The following is a 21,505-nucleotide window of genomic DNA, read 5'->3' as shown; positions in this document are numbered from 1 at the left end:
GGGTGGGGGTAGCACTGTTAAATTGTCCTCTTAGTACATCTGAGCACTTCCATGACTCTTGTCAGCACTGCGTGGCGTAACACTTTCAAAATCAACTTGCAATTTTATATTCTCTCTTTCTCTCTCTCTTTCTCTCTCAAGCTTAGTGTCAATGATAAGGTAATATCTGTCTCCTGCCTTAACTGTGTTCTTATTGATGCTTTACATGCCTGGGAAGTGGGAGTGCTGCAGCTGGATAAAGTAACATGATGGAACATGCATTGCTGCTGCACCTGAAGGCTATAGGAATAGGTGACTTTTCTTGTTTTCTTGAGTGTGGTTGTTCTCTTCAGTAGTTACCTTGTGGAAAGGTTTGTTTGTCCAGGCTCCTTCTGCTGAGTAGCACTTCACTTACCTGAAGCCTTGTTTCCGTGTCTCTGTCAGCTGTAGTACCTGTATTTGGTGGCCACGTTGCTGTGAGATGTTGACCTCAGTAGCCACTCAAACCAAACCTGTTTGGCAGGGCAGAAGCCATGGTTTGTGGACTGATGTTTTTCTAGTTCAGCCTGTGTAATTCACCATGCACAGAACACTTGCCTTCTGTGTGCTGCTTGATGAGGCTTCTTTTGGCTGATACCAGTCTAGGATTCCTGAAGGAAGGACTGGGCAAAACACCATTCTTCTACAGGGTGATACTTGAATGTCCCTTGTCCAGAGGACAAAAAAGCCTTATCTTCATTCCACAGAAGTCTGCCCTGCTCAAACACTTCCAGGTTTTGTATCTTTCTCTTGCACGTTGGATTTTGAGAATGTAGGAGGGGGGGGTAGGGGGGAGGGAAAAAGACACCCCCCTCAAATCCCTCTCAAATGCAGAGGAATAAAATAGATGTCATAAGAGAGTCTTCTAGGAAGGGCACTTCCCTGGGGTGCAGGAATTTAACTGTGTCCAATTCTGTTGTCCTGCAGCCGACTTTGGTTTCTGTGCTCAGATCACCCCCGAGCAGAGCAAGCGCAGCACCATGGTTGGGACTCCTTACTGGATGGCTCCTGAAGTGGTCACACGGAAAGCATATGGCCCTAAAGTGGACATCTGGTCTCTGGGCATCATGGCAATTGAGATGGTGGAAGGAGAACCTCCGTACCTCAATGAAAATCCCCTGAGGGTAAGAAGCCCGTGATGTTGGTCAGGCCTGCTGGTGGGTGTTTGCTGTGGGAATGTTGTGGGGAATCGTTCATTCCTAGTATCTGCAGTCTAAAGGAAATGAAATGGGAGGGCTAAGGAGCCAAGAAAATTGCTCCAGAAAGAAGACAGCTGTCTTGAGTTTGCAGTCAGCTCTACCCTGAATTTTTCTGTTTAGAAGATCAGTACCTGCTTGTAACCAAGACACAGAACTTTGAACTCAACCTTCTGTGATAGTTTAGAATCCCAGACTGGTTTGGGTTGGAAGGGACCTTCAAGATCATCTAGTTCCAACCCCTGCATGGGCAGGGACACCTCCCACCAGCCCAGGTTGCTCCAAGCCCCATCCAACCTGCCCTTCAACACTGCCAGGGATGGGGCAGCCACAGCTTCCCTGGGCAACCTGGGCCAGGCTCTCACCACCCTCACAGTGAGGAATTTCCTCCTAAAAGTTTAGGCAAATTAGATCCACTAGGTTATCAAAAATGCTGCGTGTGTCAGAATCTGATCTTTTTCTGCCAAGGTGAGTATCTGTGCCCAAAAGATTTGGAGTGTCACTTTGATACTGGTAGAAACAGGTCATGACTGCCTGTAATTGTGGCATTTTAACAGTTTTTCATCTCCTCAGGGAGAGAAGAATTAGGCTGCAGAGCCTTTTCTCACCTAGGCTGAGAGGTTGCCACTGGGCAGGTCAGTTTGGCATCTTCTTTTAAAGATCTGGCTTGATGCTACAACAATATTCCTCATTTACAGGCATTGTATTTGATAGCAACTAATGGCACACCAGAGCTGCAGAACCCTGAGAAGCTGTCCCCAATATTCCGGGATTTCTTGAACCGATGTTTGGAAATGGATGTAGAGAAAAGAGGATCAGCCAAAGAATTGCTACAGGTGAGTGCCAGCTGCTTCTCACAGGTACAGGAGCCATGAGTAAGGTCAACCTGTGAGAAACCACTGGAGGCTGGTACCTGCTTTTTGTGTTTTCTTCTGAGAGCTCTTGCAGTTGGTAGGAACTAAAGTCGTCAGAGATCCTCTCAAGTCTTCCCATCTGTCCATTCTGCCACTGCTAAAGCCTCCATCAAATGACAGACTTCCTCTAGCAGAGCCGTTGAAGTGAGCAGAATGGGCCTGAGAGAAAATGTTGGAGCAGGGAGCCTCTTTGGAGTGGGAAAACAAAAGGCCTGGTGAGGAGGAGGAAGAATGATTGTCAGGCTTGAGGTGCTCTGGATCCGTCCCCTTCAGGAGCTGGAGCATTGATAGCATTCCCATTGCTTTTCAGATCTCAGAATGAAAAGGGCTGTGGAGATTATGGCTTTTAGTAGCTTTTTAAACCATGTCTTGCCCTAAACTTGACTTTTCTCTCTCTTCTTGGCAGCATCCCTTCTTGAAACTGGCCAAACCTCTGTCCAGCTTGACACCCCTGATCTTGGCAGCCAAAGAAGCAATGAAGAGTAACCGCTAACATCACTGCCACAGCCTTCATCCTTTGTTTGTTTGTTTGTTTCTATTTTACAAATCTTTATAATATATGGAATTGTTACACTTCTGGGGGGTGGGAAGGGGTTTCATGGGGAGGGGGGAAAAGTCTGCAAAAGGGAAGAAACTCTCATCCAGAAGACACCCCAAATAAATGGTGGTGACTCAAGTGATTCCTGTCTGGGGTCCAGAAGGAATTGAGGACTGAATTACTGGCCTTTTTTTTTTTTCCTTTTTAAAACAAAAAATCATGTTGTTTTCTTTTGCAGACAGCCCAGAAATGCCACTTATTGTGCCCAGGGTTTGAAGGGTTTTTAACAACTTTGCTGTAACAGCTCCCATTCACTGTACCTCTCTGGGTACTTCCAGTACTTGAATGACAGATTCAAGCTTTCAGAGAGCAGTACTAATTTTACCTGCTGATCTCTTCTTTCACTCTCTTCTTCCTCCCGTCTACCTGGTTACTTTAAAAATCACTCTTGGAAGCTCCCATTTGACTAGATTCATGGCAAGTGTGACAAATGTGAAGGTACATCTTGCCCCTCTTTAGTGGATTAGCTGTTGCTGTACTGTAGAATTGACAACTTGGCTACATAAGAAATTGTCATGTTCTTGAGCTGTTCTTTGCTTTTTCAAGATGAATCTGGAGGGAAGGGGAAGAGAAGTATTCAGCTGTTTCTCATATATGTGCTCTGTGGACTTTTTAATCAAAGATGTGGCCTCTTTGTAGAAACTTCCTGATTGGTCAAGTCTTTGGATCTCAGTGTATGGATGTGTGTAGGTAGGGGTCAGATACTTTATTTATGATCAAATGATCAGCTAGAGTCAGGGCAAGAAAAAAATTCCAGCTGTCTTCCTGTCTGCTCCTTTTTTTTTCCCCCCCCCCAATTAGACTTGCTGGCCAGAAGCTTAAGGGATAATGTGCTTGATGTGGTGGGTGGTTCAAAAACATGTATCTGGGGCTTTGGAAGTTATGCTGGTGCCTTTGACTTTTTTATGTTACATTTTCCTTCTTTGTATCAAATACATTTTTGTATATGTTGTAATTTCCTCCCCTCCCCCCCCCCCCCCCAAGCAAATAATGCATCAGCCTATGGAGTTGTCAGGATTTTAAGTGTCAGAGCTACTCTTTTCCAGTTTAGTCTGTGCTCCATTTGTACTAATGCCATCAGAAGAACAAATGGTCAGATCTGAGGACACTGAAGATACAGGATTTTAAAAATACTGACTCACACAGAAGATGATGAACACCTGGAAATGCCCAAGTGCTGTTCTGAGAAGATGAAGGCTGAGAGAGGAGAACAGTGTCATCAGACACTCGTGGGGCTTATTTGACTGACTGGTGCCAGGCTGAGGAGATGGGATGTGTTGTCACACTGATCCTTTCTCACTTAAAGACATTGGACCAGCTGAAATGGCTTAGGTCAACCATTCAATGCAAGAAAAAGTGCCTCCCTCTGCAAGACAGTGAGCAACTTGAGCAGTTGAGTTCTTGGGGTGTTACCAGGGGCAAGTGCAGAAGAGCCTGTGCCCCGGCTGCTTCTGGCACTGCAGTCTGTGCATTTCCACTTCCCCAACAGCTTAACCAAGAGCCAGCTGGATTTACAATGTGCCAAAATGATTCTGTGAAAGAATTAACTGTTACTTTGGTGGGATTTTATTGCATTCCCAGTGAGGCAGGAGCTGGGACAGAGAGTGGGTTATGGCCAGGTGTGGACGGAGGACCCTGAATCAAAACTTTTTGCACACTTTGGCAAAGATTGCTGGCAGAAGATAAGAGTGTTGGTGTAGCAAGAGAGCTAACTGTGCTTTGGGGACTGGTGGCCAAGGTAGGAGGGAACCAGCTTCCAGAAATAGAGGAGGTTATTTGTGTTGCTGGTGGAGGAGAAGCAAGGCTGGGGCCTTGCAGCCTCTGCTGCCTCTCAGAGCTTCTAGGACGTGCTGTGGTACCACCAAGGGGTCTGTGGTGCAGGGCCTTGCAGTGTTGCAGCTCAGCTTGGCTTCTGCTCTGGAGTGGCAGTCATTTCTGTCAGGTAAATGATGCTAACTGCTCTGTCACAGGAAGAAATCCTCCTTAGGTGCAAGTGTCAGAGCAGTCACGGTTCTAAATCCAAGGAAGCGTCTCATTCCAGGCAAGTGAATCTAGATGCATTTCCCAGCCAAGATGGATGATGAGCCATGGATTCTGGAACCCCATTGTAAGGGAGGTGTCCCCAGCTTGAGTGCCTCAGGTTCCCTGGGCAAATGAAGCAGGTTTGGCTGAGAAATCCCAAAATCCTGTCGTTCCCTCTTTGTCCATTGCTGGCAATGGACTTTGTGAAACTCCTTGTGCCAGAGTTTAACTTGGAGCTTTTCTGCCTTTTTTTCTTTTCCTTGTTTTGTTGGGTTGGTGTTGGTTTTTTTTTTTTGATGACACCCATCTAGAGAGTCAGAGAACTCGGGACAAATTGAGTTGTTTTTTTTAAAAGTAGAAACCCAAGAAATCAGAAGTAATTTTAACTTATTCTTTTCACTTCTACGGATGAATGAGAATGGTTTCAAACATGTCTTACAAAATTTGCCCAGTTTAGGTCTAGTTGGGAAATGATTTCCCACAGAAGTTACCAGAACATGTCTTGGTGCTTGCTGTGGGACCTGGAATGGTGTTTAGCTCTGAAGTCCCAAGTGTCCACCTCTCCCCTTCCCCAGGCAGCAGTTTTATTGTTTCTCCCCCCCCTTCCACTGCCAGAAATGAGGCCAGAGATGGAACTGCCAGCAGAGGAGAGCCAGGAGGAGGTTGCTGAGCTCCCTCAGCCTCTCCTGATAAGACTTCAGGTGTGCAGGAGATGTGTGACTCCTGGGATTTCCTTCTTCTCACAGGATCAACCCAGACTTCTCATGAAAAGCCACCATGGCTCTGGGAACGTGCACTTTGCCTTAGGTGTTAATGTGGCTAATTAGGGGCTTTCCCCCCAGCTCTGAGGTGCAAAAGGGGGTAGCTCGAGGAGGTGGGAGAGGATCCCTTTGTTCAGAGGGGATGATGGGTGGGCTTTGGGGGGAGCAGGGAGGTTGTTAAGGGTCTCTCCAGCTGGAGGTGAAGAAATAAATGTCTCTGGTCTGTTTTCCCTCTGTCCCTCATGCTGTCAATGGAAAAGGAAGTAGGTGCAAGCTTTCTGGTTTATTTTTTTAACTGTCTTCAGATTTTAATGTTGCCTTTTGTGTAATTTAATCCCATTATGTTATTTAATTGTTACTGCAATATTAACTACTGTATTTGTTGACTTTGTTTAATAACTGTTCTTTCAGGGCTAGAAATAAACTTTTAAAAAAAACCAAAACATTTGAGTTTTATGACTTTTATAAGACAAGAGTAGCCCCAAAGACCCCATGTTCAGATGTCTTCATGAGATTAACAGAATGTGTTTGTTTGTAATTAAGGTCCTTGTGCTTTAATGAGGATGGATATGATTTTATGCTATGCTGGTCTGTCCTGTTTCTCTTCAAATTTTGATTCCTCATCAGTGTCTGTGCCAGCTTGGTGGTCACTGCAGGCTTGCCTGGCTTGCCTGGCAGGTGGTTCCACCTCCCTCAGAATGCTCTGGATCACGGATGGAAGGAGAGCAGCTCAGAAACACCCTTGTCACCCCCAGTGGAAGGAGAGACCTCTTGCTCTTCCTGGAAGGGAGCAAAGCCCAGCCTGGTTTGTCACACCTTTGTCACACCTTCCACCATCCCCTCACCCTAAGGTGGGCTTGGGTAGTGCCTGATGGGCCAGTCAACCATGTCCATGGCAAGATGCTGATGTTCCAGTCGCTATTCCAGACAGGACTGCTTGATTGCACTGTGAACATCATCCCACGTCCTGCATTTATAAACATGATGGTGCAAGGAGTAGAAGGAATGAGCTGTCCTGGTTCCTGCTGGGGAGACACAGCTCTTGGAGCAGTGTGTGACCAGCAGAGCCAACCAGGGTGAGGACTCTGGGTGTCAACAGCTCATCTAGGACTTGGGGGGCAGATCTTGGTGCCTTTTGGTGGAGGCTGTGGGGACTCACTTGTGGGTTTTTTTCACTGAAACTGCAGAAATGCTGTGGGGTGTTGGTGCTTGGAGAGCAGGGGGTTTTGGCTGGATGTGGTTTGCACAAGGTGGAAGTTTCTAGTCCTTGCTTTGACAAATCCTGTTAAAATTTGTAGCAGCTTGATCGTCCCTTGCACATACTTGGCCTAGAAGAGCAGCCCCATCTTTTTAGGCCCATTGATTCAAGACTGGGTATTTAAAACACTGTTCTTCAAGACCTGGGGGCAATGATTTCTCCCTTTCAGAGCTGCTGTTGGTTCCACTGAGTTTACCCCAAAGCTGAGCACAAGGACTTGCTCTGCACCAGGGTTAGAACAGGATGGCTGGAAATGGGGGATCTTCTTTTTTCCCCCCCCCCCCTGCTTTTCTAACTTGTAGTTTGCTCTGAAAAGGTTGTTTTTAATAAAAGACTGGGTTTAAGAAAAGCAGTCATCCTTGGTCATGGGAGAAAGGTCCAGGGAAGTGTGCTGAGCTCAGTTCTTGCTGTTGCTCTCCAGATGTGTGGAGGAAGCAGGTTTCCCCAAAAGCTCTTTTCCCTCCGTTGAACTCCAGCCTCAAAAAAAAAAAAGAGTTCTCATTATTTTTTTTCCTGGAGAGGGAAAACACCAACCAGTGAGAACAGTGAATTTCTTCCTGTCATGTCTTCTTGGTGATAACTGCTTTTTCCTGCCTGCAGGAGGAATATCTTCCAGCACATCCCAACTTGGCTTCAAATCCCATTGATCTATTGACCTGATGATTGGAACAACCTTTAGGGGCTGAGGATTTTTAATGGTTTTTAGTGGGATTTACTCCTGAGGAATTTCAAGTTTCCTCATTCTCTGTAGGACACCAAAAGGCCACCAGAGCTGTTTCTTGGAGCAGGTTTATTGAGTCCATAGAGAGGAGGATGAGACTGGAACAGTCCCCTTTGAATTCAAGGTCTCTAGAGCTAAGAATGATCCATCTCTCTCATGTTTTTCCTCCCAGGGAATCCTTGTTCTAAGGATTCAGGTCGTTTCACAAAGCCCAGTTAAGTCCTTGAGCCCTTTTCCTCTGGCTGCCTGTGGGAGGAAACCTGCTGCTGGGTTTCTGCTGCCCTGTGGCAGCAGCTGATAACAGGTACCTACTCTTGGGAACCTCTTACCCACTTCCCTGCCCAGGAAAACTCACCTTAAATAACCTCACAACCATATTCAGCTTTAACTATTACCCCTTCGGGGCTGAAAAGCATCAAATCACAGAAGGTTGGGTTGGAAGGGACCTCAAGGATCAACATGTGGTGGTGGTTTTGTTCAGCTTTCCTTACCCTTTAGTGGTTTTTGGAGTGAGTTGATTTCATTTAACTGTGGAAATGCCAACTTGTCCCTACCCTGTGGCAACAAAACCCACCCCAACCTATTTAAATTACCTGCATTTTAAGCTGTTCCTGGCAGCCCTGCAAGCACATTTGGTTCAGACACTGATGTTCCAGCCATAGAGAAGTGGGTTTTGGTGTGAGAATTAGAATTTTTAGGCAGTTTTGGTTTCTGAAGGAGCAGCTGTGGGAAGCTGTGTGGATTTGGGTGGCCTTGAGGAGGTGCTGGGAGAGGTGGGAAACGAGCCACTGGTGGATCTGTCGCTGCTGTTGTTTAATGCCATAATTAGGTAAGAATGACACTCTGGGAGCTGGGAAAGATCCTGTCCCACCAGCAGAAGGAGTTGAAATGTCACTGTGGCTAAAATGCCACCTGCAGATGGATGGCACAGGCAATTAGTGCCACCAACTAACGAGGTGGTCTTCATGTTAGGAACCAGGAAGCAAGCTGAGCTTTCCAGCTGGCCCGAGGTGGACTTGGCTGTGGCTTAGAGTGGCTCTGCCCTGGAGAAATGTGAACTCCTTGTAGGAGTTCCTGGCTTCCTAAGGATCCCCTTGTGTCCCAGGCTTTGGGGCTGAGGGAGCAAGGTATGATTTATGGTGCCCAGGAGAATCAAAGGAAAGATTTTTTTGCTCCTGGAAGGTCTGAGCAGCTCTGGGGAGCTCCTGCTGGCTTTCAGATAGGAGTGCTTGGGATTGGAATCGGAGTGACCGTGTGGTGGAGATAACACCAGGACCTGCTTTCTGGGACAAACCACCTGTGGACTGGCCCAGCAGCTCCCCACGGCAGCAGGGATTGCCCCACAGAGGAGAGGGCAGCACGTGTGGCCTTTCCCAAGCCTGTGGGACTGCGCCACGTTTGCTTACACGTGGCTCTGCAAAGAGGAGGTGCAGCAGCTTTCCCTGCTCCTTCCCAGGCTTTGGATCAGCCTTTCCCTCAGCACCACCTTCTCCATGGCTGGCCTGAATGTCTCCATCGTGTTCTTTTTCCTGGTGGTGGGGACGTGCCAGGTGCTCAGGAGGCTTTCCAAGAGGTTCCTGTCTCCTGGAGCGTATGAATGCCTTGCCAGGGAACTTGCTGGCTCAGTACAGCTCTGCACCAGCTGCCTGGAGCTGAGAATGTTGATGGAGATAGGCCCGTGGGGTGGTGGCTTTGGCCCAGATGTGGTCATGACTCTGCTCTTCCTCCTCTTCGCCCTTCATGCCGCCTCGTTCGACGGAGCATCCGCCAACCCCACCGTCTCTCTCCAGGAGTTCCTGCTCCTGGAGTCCAACCTCTCCACGACTGCTGCCAAGCTGCTGGCCCAGGCTGCGGGCGCGGGCACGGGTTGGGCTGTCACCAAGCTCTACTGGTCCTGGGAGCTGACAGATTTCCACTTCATCCAGAACCTGATCGCCTCGGAGTGCAGCTCCTCCATCCACACCTCCCTGCACCACGCGGCCTTCCTGGAAGGCACCTGCTCTTTCCTCCTCCACCTTCTCCTCCTCAAGTTGCGCCAGAGTCAGCCCATCTACCGTGTCCCTGCCCTGGCAGGGACTGTCACCTTCCTGACCTACACAGGTGAGCAGCTCCTGCCTTTCTTTTTTTCCCCAAGCAATATAGAAAAAAAATCCCTGATTTGTGGGGGAGGAACAGCCCCTTTTTCATCTTCCAGGACTTGAGAGGTAAGAGTTACTAAGATGTTTGTTTTCTACTCATTTTGGGGAATATGTGTTTGGGGTGAAGACTGCAGAGGGTGCGATGTTGGCAGATGAGAAGCCACAGATTGCCCCCAGGACTGGGAGCACTTTCCTTGAACAACCCCCTAATGCAACTGTGCTGAGCTCTTCTGCTTCCCACAGAGCTCAGGGCCACCAGGGTGGGGTTTCCCTGGGTGCTGTTTGCATGCAGCTGCTGGAGCTGGGCACCAGAGATGCTCCTGTCAGGCAAGGAGGGCTGGTGGGTCACCTGCCCCAGCTGGTTGTTGGTCTTTCATCAAATCACAGAATGCTGGGGGTTGGAAGGGGCTTGTGGTGATCATCCAGTCCAACCCCCCTGCAAAGCAGGATCCCCTAGAGCAGATCCCACAGGAACACATCCAGGTGGGGCTGGAATGTCTCCAGGGATGGAGACTCCACAGCCTCCCTGGGCAGCCTGTCCCAGGGCTCTGCCACCCTCACAGTCAAGAAGCTTTTGCTCATGTTGAACTTGACCCTCCTGAGCTCCAGTTTGTGCCCATTGCCCCTTGTCCTGTCCCTGGACACCCCTGAGCAGAGTCTGGCCCATCCTCCTGACACCCCCTGGAGATATTTATGATCCCCTCTCAGTCTCCTCTTCCCCAGGCTGAACAGCCCCAGCTCTCCCAGCCCTTCCTCCTAAAAGATGCTCCAGCCCCTCATCCTCCTCACAGCCCTTTCAAAGGATGCAAATGAGACTAATGACCTTGCTTCACTTCCAACACAGCTGGACCATTCACAGGAGCCTTCTTCAACCCTGCCCTGGCCACGGCCACCACCTTCCACTGCTCAGGAAACAGCTTTTGGGACTACATCCAGGTTTACTGGTTGGGTCCCATTGCAGGTGAGCTCTACTGGGGGGACAGGGGTTAGGGTGGGGGGCAGTGGGCAAGGCAGAAATGCTGCCTGTAACACCAACTGCTCCTGGGGAGGAGCTGAACCTGGACCCTGCCAGTGTCCTCTTCTGTCCCCCTTCCTCCCTCACTCTAGTCATCCCTCTGCTCTACATTCCTTTAATCCAATTCCTACATGGGACACAGAGGAGAAAAATCTCCCTGAGGCTGAAGTTTGGGGGAGATGAAAGATGTTTTAGGGTAACCACAGCTTGAGCTATGCTGTTGAAGCTGTCCACAGCTTCAGGGTGACCATGGGGAGTTAGATAATTGCTGCCTAGAAGTGGAGGAAGGAGACTCTGGTGGTTTGTGGCCATTTTGGCTCAAAACAAGCCTTGCTGTTGTGTTAAGGACACAAGGGTTAAATTCTTCATCAAGTAACGTGCCAAGGGTCTTCCAGGTACTGTCAGTGGGGACTTCAGTGGTGCTGAGCAACCTGCTGAAGGTTGTGGCAAGGGCCTGGAAACCAACTTGCCCAGCACACAGAAGGGCTCTGTGCTCTCCTTTCAGGGATGCTGGTTGCCCTCCTGCTCTACCAGGGCAACATCCCACGGCTCTTCCAGAAAAACCTCCTGTACAGCCAGAAGAGCAAGTACAAGATACCCAAGGCCAGGGTGGCAGCCCCTGTGGAGGGGGATGAACCACAGCACAAGAGGAAAGGGGAGAAGAGCAGCTCTGAGCCTCGTGCCTGAGCTGTGGACCAAGGGCCAAGGAGGTCCCTGCAGCCCTTCTTCTGGGGGCAGGTTTCCCAGCATGGAGGGTTTTGCTGCTCTTCCCATCCAGGATCTGCCCTGGCCATTCAGTCCCTGCCACGGGGTGAGATTTAATTAAACCACTGCAAAGGTGAGGGTGGTGAGAGCCTGGCCCAGGTTGCCCAGGGAAGCTGTGGCTGCCCCATCCCTGGCAGTGTTGAAGGGCAGGTTGGATGGGGCTTGGAGCAGCCTGGGCTGGTGGGAGGTGTCCCTGCCCATGCAGGGGGTTGGGTCTGGATGATCTTTAAGCTCCCTCCCAACCCAAACCTTTCCATGTTTCTATTTATCAGCCAAGCTGGCCTTGCAGGATCCCTGAATCCCTGAGCTCCTTTGGGAATAGCTTTGAAATTCTCCCTGGAGAGCCTGAGATGTTTGAAACCCCACATCTCTAGGGCGTGGGGGGGGGGGGGGGGGAAAGGGGGAACTAACACTTTTTGCATAAATTGCTGGTTGTCTTTTATTGGCAGGAAACTTGCAGCAAGTCAGGGCCATGACATGGGTTGGCTTGAGCAAGTCTTGGGTTATTGCATCAGGCAACACTTGAAATAATCTGACTGGGCCTCTTGGGCCATAAAAACAAACCATAAACCAGTAACTGCCTCGGAAAGGTGGGAGAAGGAGGAAGCAGGTTTTGCTCTTTCAAGTTACTTAAATGGATACGAGTCAAAAATTGGTGGGTTCAGCTGAGACCCTTGAATTGCAAAGGCTGAGCTTTGGTGGCTCTTGGAGAAGAATTAAAAATGCTCCAGGGCAAAGGAGTTCAGTGGTCACAGGAGACCCTGCAAATCCAGGATCTTGGTGCTTCACCTGAGTCTGCAAAGCGTCAAGAAGTGGTGCAAAAAGCGTCTGTGGTTTAAAAAAAAACCAGTGAGTCCCAAGAAGCTGGTGGGGGTGAGCAAGTGCACCCCAGGGCTCCTCTCTCGGTGTCTGCCTGAAGTTTTCCGGAGATAAAACGGCACTTTGTGGCAATCACGAGAACAATAAAGGCTGTGATTAGCGTTAAGGTGAGACATGTCACCTTCTGGGAGCTGCCTGAGGGGGGACATCAGCCCGTCTGGTCCCTGAGAATGGGAAAAGCCATGGAGGTGTCCAACCTCCCCCAGCTCCTTGTGTCTGGAATGGGGTGGGGGGGAGGTTCCTGGGGTGGAGATGCAATGGGGGCTCAACCAAGCAATGCTGGGGGTCCCCATGGGGGTGTCTCCAAGGGGGCTGGGACAACCCCAGGTGCAGGATTCCTGGAGGCTGAGCTGCCACCTGGAGACCCCCTTGCCCAAACCAGCCAGTTCCTGAGGAGAACAACCAACAGAAAAACGCTGATTTTTTTATTACTTGGGGTTTTGTTTTTTCCCCCCCTTCAACACGCCCCCCCCTGGGGTGATTTTCAGATGTTTGAGGTTTGGCCTGCAGGGAGGGGGGGGAAGCTGGTCTCCTGCTGGAATGGAGGGGCACGTTCTAGATGACTCTTAACTGCTGTTGTTTAATCAAGAAGCTGCTTCTCCACCTGTGGAGGGAGCAGAACCCGAGCTCCTGGGACCCCTCGCGCTTCCCACCTGGAATCCCATCCCTGTGGCATCCTGTGGGATGGGGGGGATGCTGGGGTCTCACCCTCTTGCTCCTCTGGCTGAGCCTCAGCTGACCCCCCCTCTTTGGCTCCGGCTGCCCCTCGGGGGGCTTGGTGCTCCCTTTTTTTTTTGGGGGGGGGATCAGGTTGTGAGGAGGAACCCCCAGGCCATGAGGACCCCCCCAGGCCATGAGGAGCCCCCCAGGCCACCCCTCACAGCCCACCCTGCCCCGCTGTCCTTCAGCATGTGTGTGTGTGGGGGGGGGGGCACAGACAGAGGGGTGTCAGCATCCCCTGCCCGACCACCCCCCCAAAAAAAAAAGTCCTTGGGGGAGCAGATGCAGCCTCCCAGCCCAAGGTGGTGGACCCGGGTGTCCTGGGAAGAAGGACGCTTTGGAGGCTTAGGAGGATGCTCAGTTCTGGGCGTCCTCCGACCCGCGGCGCGGGGCCCCGTCCCTCCCGGGGGGCCGGGGGGTCTCGGGGGTGTCCTGCTGAGGGAACTGCCTCTTGTAGAGAGCGCTGCTGTACTGCAGCTCGGGGGTGACCAGCCGCCGGCAGCGCAGCTCGGTCTCCTGGTCCAAGCCTGGCTTCAGGTTGTAGCCCAAGATCCTGGCGCTGCCGTGCTGGAGCGGGCGCAGGGAGGAGTCCTTGATGTCCTGGGGGGCCACGCTGCCCGTCCCTTGCAGGCAGGTCCCGGCCAGCTCTGCCCTCCTCTCCCGCAGAGCCCGCACCTCCCTCCCCATCCGCTCCCTGCCCACGTCCCGCTGGATCCTGGCCCAGAAGGTCCTGTTGAAGTGGGTGTAGATCTCCCAGTCCAGCCGGTTCCAGGCTTTGAGCTTCTCCACCGCCGCCCCGGAGAGCTGGGATTTGGCCCTGCTGTCCCTGGTGTTGAGGGGGAAGGAGACGACGCTGTCCAGGTCCCAGCAGAGCGTCTCCTTCAGCAGCACCATGGACTCGTCGAAGTACTCGGAGATGAGGAGCAGGTCGAAGGAGGCCTCGATGGCCTGCAGCATGTGCCGCACCCGCGCCGCCGAGGCCTCCCCGTCCGGGTTGAAGCCGAAGTCGAAGGCCATGAGGTTCCTGGCGTAGTGCCGGTCGCTGCTGCGCGGGTCGTAGAAGCGGCGGGGCTGGCTGAGGAACTCCTCCAGGCTGCGGGCGCGGGAGAAAGCCGAGGCGCCCCGGTAGTAGGCGAAGGAGGACTCCATGAGCTGCACGGGGTTCCTCAGGATGGAGAAGTAGACGGCCGACCTGGAGACCACTTTTTCAACCTGCGGAGGAGGAAAGGGAGGCTTTGAAGGCGGGGCGAGGAGGAAGGGGCATCGAAGGAGAGGTCCTGTCAGCTGCAGGGATCCCCAGGAGAGGCACATGGGGAGAGCGGTGACCAAAGCTTCCCCCTTATGTGCTGCCACTGCCGGGTGACCTGTCTGGGCTGGATAAACGTCCTTATCTCCTTGATGCTCCCCAGGTCTGCATGTCCGCAAGTGGCAGGCAGGAGGGTGGGTGCCGGGCACAGCCGACCCGGGCAGATGTGCTTAAGGCATTCTTCTCTTGCAGCTGGTACCCTCTGGGTCTGGCCGGGGAGCCAAGACCTCTCCAAGGGCCCACCAGACAAGAACAAGATGACAGCTCCACGTGCTGTCCCCTGGCTTGTCTCGAGTCACAGCACAACGATCCGTCAACCCTGTTAACGGAAGCTCTCCAGAGATGCCCATAAGGCTCAAGGTACCTGGGGGCAACCCTGTTCCCCCTTTAGCTCCGTCCCTGAAGGGTTGACCTGCCCCGTGGGTGTCCCACCTCCCTCCCCACCAGCCCCTCTCCTCCTTCCCCTTCCACCAAGGCTCTGCCCCTACCTCCGGCTGCAGGAACCGCATGTGGTGGCAGAGGATGTTGAACCTCTGAGGGCTCTGGGGAGAGAAGCCCTGCACGAACTTGGCCAAGAAGTGGTTGGGGTAGAAGAGCTGGTTGCCCCCCCCCGAGGGGAAGGCAAAGGTGAGGTTGTGTGTCTCCCCAAAGCGGAAGAGGATGTTCATGACGGTGCTGCTGGCGCTCTTGTGGACTTTGAGGAAAACGATGTCAGTCTTGGGCTCACACATCTCCCCTGGAGAGAAGACCCCTCTGGCCTGATGGCCTCCTCCAAGAGTCAACTCACCACCCTCAGAGACTTCTGTCTGGCGTGGGAAAAACCCTCTCTCCAGGTCTGTCTTATCCAAGTCCTCTGCTGGTGGAGGTTGGGCTGCGTTTGGCAAGGAGTGTTTGAGCCACTGGTGGTGGGGGGAACCTGTGGCTGGAGGCTGAGACTGGCTCAGCACCAACACCTGCCTGGTGCCTGGTGGGGCTGTCCTTCCCTGCTCCTCTGCACTCTTCCTCTTTGCAAAGATCATGAACTTGTCTGGGACAGCTTCAACATCTCCCCAAACTCTGGAGATCCTCCCGGGGAGACTGGGAGAAGGACCTTTTCTGGTCGCTTTGCTCAGGCCAGGAAGGTGGGACTTCATCCTGGTGGATGAAGGATGGGTGTTCACCTCCCTGCTGCTCTCCACGGGCTGCCACGTCCGGTGCTCCTCTTGGCTGCCTGGGCTCCTTCCCAGCGGGGTCTCCTGACTGAAGTAGAGATCCACCTGAAAAATGTCCTCGGTCGCAGCCAGCTGGGGCCTGGCTTTCCTCTGCCACTCTGGGGGGTCATCCTCCCACAGCAGGTCAGGGCTCTGGAGGGCAGAGCTGAACCTCTTCTGGCTGTGGTGGGCACTCTGCTCCAGCTCACAGCGGCAGCTCCTGTGACAGGGAGGACACCAGGCTCAGCAGAAACTGAGGATGGAAGGAGCCTGCAAGGAGGGCAGGTCCTCTGCAGCTCAACCAACTCTCCCCAGAGCCCATCCTCCCGTCTTTCTTGGGGTGGCACGTTGGGAGGTGGAGGATTTGACCCCTCCCCTGGGGGGCTGGGGTGGGTGCCAGAGGAGAAGGACGGGTCAGCAAGGATGTGCTGATGTCCTGTCCCCCCCCCTGGAGCTCCCGGGGCTGGTGGGCAGGGGCAAAGCAAGAAAAGGCAAGGGGAGGGAAGAGCAGGTGGCCTGGAGAAGCTGTAGGAGAGTTTCTGCAGGTCAGCCCAGATTGTGAGGACAGGGAGGATGCCCAGGAGCTGTGGAGTTTAGAGACCAGCCAGGACAAAGCCCAGAGCAGCCTGAACTGGATCCAGGGTGGTCTCAGCTCTGGCATGGGTCTAGGCTCTGGACGTGAGAGCCCCAGAGGGGTCCTGTCCCACCAGGATTCTCCCCCCTGTCTAAAGAAGATCCTGCTGGGTGGTTTCCAGGAGGATGGTTTTTCAAGCCACCTCAGGGGTCAGCAAAAGGCTGGAGGGATCAGGTGCAGGTTTGCAGTCCTGCTTGGGACCTACCTGGGAGGCTGCAGCTTCTCCACAACTTGCAGGGTGACCAGGAGGAGGATGAGGAGGCTGAAGAAGACCCAGAGCCGACCTGGCTGGCACCTGTAGATTGCATTCAACTTCCTAGAAGGAAGCAGAGGTTTCAGGCCATTGGTAGGTAGAAGAAACGTGTGTGTGTGAGGGGAGGAGGCCTGGAGACTTTTTAAAAATAAATTTGTTGGGTTTTTTTTTTTGGAAGTCAGGTCACGTTTCCATGGGTGAAGAGGTGCAGAGGCAGCGATAACCACGGAGCCTCAGGGGTTGTGCTCCAGCAGTGGAAATTTCCAGCTGGGACACAGATATCACCCTGAAAGGTAAACAGTGATACCTGTGGGGTGCCCTGGGTGCTGAGGAACAGCCCAGCTCCTGCTCCAGCAGCAGCAACAGGCACCTCCTGCCCAGCCTAGAAATAGGAGCCAGGCTGGGAGAGTTGGGGTGTTCAGCCTGGAGAAGAGAAGGCTCCAGGGAGACCTGAGAGCACCTTCCAGTGCCTGAAGGGGCTCCAGGAAAGCTGGGGAGGGGCTTGGGACAAGGGCAGGGAGGGAGAGGACAAGGGGGGATGGATGAAAACTGGGAGAGGGAGATTGAGGTGAGACACGAGGAGGGAATTCTGGAGTGTGAGGGTGGTGAGAGCCTGGCCCAGGTTGCCCAGGGAAGCTGTGGCTGCCCCATCCCTGGCAGTGCTGAAGGGCAGGTTGGATGGGGCTTGGAGCAGCCTGGGCTGGTGGGAGGTGTCCCTGCCCATGCAGGGGGTTGGATCTGGATGATCTTTTAGGTCCCTTCTGTCCCAAACCTGTCATTCCATGCATGTGGGGCAGCAGAGCTCTGCAAGGTAAGGCTTGCTGAAATACCCTGGTGTGGAAGATCATTGATGGCCAGAGAGCCCAAAGTGGGACAAGGCAGTGAGGGAGTTGCTCCAGGATGAAGTGATGCTGTTGGAAACTTGATCTGACTCTCCCATCACTCGATGTGCAGCTGATGATGAGTCTGGCTGCCTGGCCAGGCTGAGAGAAGTGGCAAGAAGGGGATGAAGAGCCAACTGACTGTGGTATCTACCAACACATTCACACTCTGGGGAGGCAGAGTAATGCAAGCCTTCCCTGGCCAGCAGCACCGAGGCAGGTGGCACCTTTTCCTACTCTGGTAGCTGTATTTTGGGCAGATAGAACTCTGAACTTGCTTCCACAGAGGTCCCTGGTCGGTACTAAACTTTCAACCTGTGGAGAATCTGTGAAAGGTCCAGGTCTCCTTGCTACCAGCCTGCTGCCCCTTTGGAGATGTCTGTTGCGTTGGTTGAAGGACCAGCTGCAAACATGCAACACGTGTGGTTCTGACCAGGAGCTGGTTTTCCTCCAGGCTGGCTCTGCTGGGACTCATAGGCATGGAGGAGAGTGTGCTGAGGAAGGGAGAGCTGTGGCAGCTCTGAGGATGCCAAGAAGTGGTGGCACTGAAGGCAGCAAAACAGGCATAAAATGGCACAAAGAGCCTTTGTCTTGGAGGCTGGAGCAGCTGGACGGTTTGTGGTTGGGCAACAAGCCTTCCAGAGGCTCAGCTGCTTTCTGTGGGTAACTCCCTCACAAACCCTCTCATGGTTGAAGGTGCCAGGATGAGACCATGGGTGTCTCGGGACGGAGTGAAATACTTGAGATCCAACACCAGGAAGATGTCCAAGATGCACTGGGAGCTGCCGGGAGCCAGTGCTGCATCCTGCAGCATCCCTGGAAATGCCTCTGGCTGTGGGGCAGGCTACAGCTGGAGACCCCCCAGGGGGGTCAGAGCCCTGCCACCTCCAAACATGGAAAAGCAGGATGCAACCATGGATGCAGGACCCCAGTGGTGCCTCTGGCTCAGCAGCAGAGCCACAGCAGCTGAATCCTCCTGCCTTAAGCTCGGTGGCTTTTAGTCCAAACCCAATGGGAGGGTCATCTCTTTGGAAGGAATGGTGTTCCCAGCTGTGTCTCCTTGCCTAAGCTCAGTGGATTTCATCCCAACCCAACGGGAGGGTCATCTCTTTGGAAGGGATGGTGTTCCCAGCTCCTGGGGTGCTGCTTGGTTGCAGAGCTCGTGCGGATTTCCTCTCCAGTTTCCCCCCCTCTTCTGCTTGGAGCCCAGAGGACAACCTGCTGACCTCTGACCTGTGCCCCTTCCCTGTCCAACACCCAAATCCAGGAGCAGGTTGGGGTGGGTTGGAGCTTGTTGAGCTCTGCAGGTCGTGGCTCAGGGCCGGGTGCTGCGGGGGTGGCCCGGGCTGAGGTCAGCAGGCAGATGGGTGACAGAAAATGACTTCATCCGTTTGCTGTGGCCAGATGTGGTCCTGGCAGCCAGTGGCCCTGCACAGGGAGCAGTGTCCAGAGGCTGGGCAGCCTCTGAGCAACCCTCAGAGCCCTTTTCTTCACTCACACCACCATCAGAAACAGAGATGACAGCCCACGGGCTGCTCGGGAGAAGACAAGGGGCAGCAAGGGCATGATGGCACTGCCAGCTGGTGTTGGTGCCCAGCCTACCCATCAAACAGCTGGGTTAGGAGACCCTCCCAAGTCCCCCCACACCACAGCTGGGTGTGCAATGCCCTGGATGCTGCAGGCATGTGGGGAAAGGCTGTCCTGCCCTGGAACGTTCTCCCCAGAAATAAGGATCTGCCACAAAGTCGAGCCCTTCTCTGCTCCTCATCCATCCTTTCCAGAAGAGAGCTGAGGAAGAGCCCCATCACTGGGTTTGCCAGGTGAAAGACTTGCCCACAGCCAGGAGTCTGCTCCACAGGTGAGGGTGCAGAGCCAAGAGCAAGGAGCCCTCACCTGGGCTGCAGCAGGGAGGGACCAGCACCCTCCTTGGCCTCACCAATGTCTTTGCTGCTCTTCTTCCTTTACAGTCTTGGACCTTACAGGAGATGCTGTTTTCCTGCCTAGAGGAGAAGTGCTGCCCTTGGTGCTTCACTAGGAGAGAGGCTGAGTCCCATCCACCCAGACCTCCCCACCCCTAAGCAAAGAAATGCTTCTCTGCCTGGTCCAACCACCACTTCCACCTCCAACTGGTTCTCAGCACCGAGGGCCCTACAGGGACATCACCTCTGGGTAAGGTGGGACTAAGATTTCTACTGAACAGGTGAGCTCCCCCCCCCAAAAAATAAGGAGAAACCAATAAACTCCACTTACGTGATCAAATACCTCCTGAATCTCAGCATGGTGAGCTGGAGCTTGGCCGGGGAGCGGGTGGTTATCGTCAGGCTGGTAGGATGGAAAGCAAACACCCTCAGCCTGGCTTGTGTTCCTGCAGCTGGTGGCTCCTCCCTGGGGGTGCGCCTGGGATGGAGAGCAGCCCGTGGACCTTCCCACTCCTGCCCTGCTCCCCAGTGCCTGCCCCAGGCAGCCACCAGCCTCCCCCTCCACTGCCTGGCATGTTTAGGTGGGCACAGCTTGTGGAGAGGTGGGCAGGCTGGCCGGGTGCTTGTGGACTCTTTGCATCCCTGCTTTGCTCCTTGGTTTCACCCATTGCTCTCGATGTCCTGCTTTGACCCCTCGTGTCCACCTTGCTCTGCTCTTTGTCCTCTCCTTTCTCTTCTTGGGCCCTTCTCTTACTTTTGGAGCTGAGGACAGAGATGGTTTGGTCATGGGTGGTTGGTTAACTCTTGCTAATCTCTCTTTGGGGCTGTGTTGCTGAGACCCCATGTGGGTTGGGTCATAGCTGCAGGCCCTGGAGCTCATCATCCTCTCCACCACCACCACCACCCTGGGCTGGGGTTGCAGCAATCCCTGCCTCCCTCCTTTGCCTCCCCTTGCCACGCTTGCTGCTCCAGGAGCAGCCTTCAGCCACCTGCAGATCCAGGCACTGCTGGACAGGCTGCTGATGTCCTCCAGCCCCCATCTCCAGGCTGTTCCCCCCAAGCCAGCAACGTCCACAACACCCCGTGCTGGGACTGTGCTGTGCCAGGATGACCAGCCACAGCAGAGCCCTGTTAGAAAGTCAGCTCCCAGCACCAGCAGAATAATGGTCACTGAGTCTGCTCCTTGCTGGTGTCAGACAACCCAAAGAGGGACTAGGAGGTTGCCCTCCATGGTGGAGGTCCACAGCTGGCCATTTGCTCGTGGTCTTGTCAGCTTGTCCTCCCCTTGGAGGCATCCTGCACACCAGCAGCAGGACACAGCCATGGCCCTTCATGACCAGGGACCCTGGTAGCAGGAGCTCCTTGTACCTGGGCAGCAGGCACCCGGGGTGGTGGAGATGGAGGTTGTGTGGCTGTGATGTGTGCCACGAGGACCAGTGGCTGGGGCTGGGCAACGCCAGGCTCTGAACCTGCCTCCTGGTACCGGTGGAGAGGACCCTGGTGGTGGTGCTTTACCTTCACCCATGCCCGTGGGGCTCAGGTAAATGCACACCAGGCAGGTCAGTCACTTCCAGCCCAGACCCGTGGTTTTCTGGAGGGACAAAAGGTCCCAGCTTCCTCCCTCCCCCAGCTGCTCCCCTGGCACGGGCAGGCACTGCCTCTCCCCGGCCACCTCATCGAAACCACAAGTTTACTGTGGAGCTGCTGGGTTCTCCACCCATCCTGCACTCCTGCTGTATCTGCCCAGGCTGGTGGCTTATCTGGGAGCCTGGGGCTGGATGAGGGCCATGGGTGAGCTTGTCAGCTGCAGGGATCAACCCCCCCCTTTCTGCTGTTGGGGTTGGTGTTCTTCCCTCTTTCGCCCTCCTCACAGCCGTGCCCGTGGGATGGGTAAGGAGGTGCTTGGAGGGTCATGGTGACCTGGAGAAGGTGGCTGAGGGGTCTGTGAACATCCCCTGGGCAGGAGCTCAAGGGGACAACCTGTTGCTGTAGGGCATGGGGCATCCAGAGGCTCATCAATGGGAGTGTGCCCAGACAGACTTCATCTCACTGCTCTTTGGTTGCTTCCTCCTCCTCAGTTGTCACTTGTGGGATTTGCTGCTGCTCTGCTCACTTGTTTCCCTAAGGAGAAGGCTGTTTGTCCATGGGGACCTCATGGGAGGTTCAGTTTTGGTACATGAGCCTGGTGAAGATTTCCTTATTCCTGCTTGCTCCCTGGCAGTGTTGAAGGGCAGGTTGGATGGGGCTTGGAGCAACCTGGGCTGGTGGGAGGTGTCCCTGCCCATGCAGGGGGTTGGATCTGGATGATCTTGAAGGT

At 53.6% G+C, this 21,505-nt stretch overlaps 3 protein-coding genes across 4 annotated transcripts in view; 2 read left to right on the top strand and 1 right to left on the bottom strand.

Annotated features, from left to right (window-relative positions):
• Positions 1 to 5,952, top strand: part of PAK2 (p21 (RAC1) activated kinase 2) — a 45,823-nt gene extending 39,871 nt beyond the window's left edge. For both annotated transcript variants that reach the window (XM_051625977.1, XM_051625976.1), the window contains 3 exons: positions 946 to 1,142; positions 1,913 to 2,050; positions 2,535 to 5,952. In XM_051625977.1, coding sequence (XP_051481937.1) covers positions 946 to 1,142; positions 1,913 to 2,050; positions 2,535 to 2,621 — 422 coding nt within the window. In that variant the 3' untranslated portion in view covers positions 2,622 to 5,952. The remainder of the gene's footprint in view (positions 1 to 945; positions 1,143 to 1,912; positions 2,051 to 2,534) is intronic.
• Positions 5,953 to 8,981: 3,029 nt separating this feature from the next.
• Positions 8,982 to 11,328, top strand: LOC127387543 (aquaporin-12-like). The gene is made up of 3 exons (XM_051625999.1): positions 8,982 to 9,588; positions 10,471 to 10,587; positions 11,147 to 11,328. Exons 1-3 carry the CDS (start codon positions 8,982 to 8,984, stop codon positions 11,326 to 11,328), a joined length of 906 nt encoding a protein of 301 aa, XP_051481959.1.
• Positions 11,329 to 13,362: 2,034 nt separating this feature from the next.
• On the bottom strand, positions 13,363 to 18,083 carry LOC127387768 (galactose-3-O-sulfotransferase 2-like). The gene is made up of 4 exons (XM_051626544.1): positions 17,950 to 18,083; positions 16,341 to 16,451; positions 14,800 to 15,721; positions 13,363 to 14,217 (listed from the first exon to the last, which is right to left on the bottom strand). Exons 1-4 carry the CDS (start codon positions 18,081 to 18,083, stop codon positions 13,363 to 13,365), a joined length of 2,022 nt encoding a protein of 673 aa, XP_051482504.1.
• Between the last annotated feature and the right edge of the window lie 3,422 nt (positions 18,084 to 21,505).

This window comes from Apus apus, chromosome 8, assembly GCF_020740795.1.
Source record: "Apus apus isolate bApuApu2 chromosome 8, bApuApu2.pri.cur, whole genome shotgun sequence".
NCBI classification, from domain to species: Eukaryota; Metazoa; Chordata; class Aves; order Apodiformes; family Apodidae; genus Apus; species Apus apus.
Note: the sequence above shows the minus strand (reverse complement) of the source record. Positions and strands in the feature narration are given on the sequence as shown.

Coding starts and splice junctions, on each gene's coding strand:
- LOC127387768 (XM_051626544.1), bottom strand. CDS start 18,083: ATGCTGCAGGATGCAGCACTGGCTCCCGGCAGCTCCCAGTGCATCTTG. Junction 15,722..16,340: donor GAGAAGCTGCAGCCTCCCAG/GTAGGTCCCAAG, acceptor TCCCTGTCACAG/GAGCTGCCGCTGTGAGCTGG. Junction 14,218..14,799: donor TGCGGTTCCTGCAGCCGGAG/GTAGGGGCAGAG, acceptor CCTCCTCCGCAG/GTTGAAAAAGTGGTCTCCAG.
- LOC127387543 (XM_051625999.1), top strand. CDS start 8,982: ATGGCTGGCCTGAATGTCTCCATCGTGTTCTTTTTCCTGGTGGTGGGG. Junction 9,589..10,470: donor CACCTTCCTGACCTACACAG/GTGAGCAGCTCC, acceptor CTTCCAACACAG/CTGGACCATTCACAGGAGCC. Junction 10,588..11,146: donor CTGGTTGGGTCCCATTGCAG/GTGAGCTCTACT, acceptor CTCTCCTTTCAG/GGATGCTGGTTGCCCTCCTG.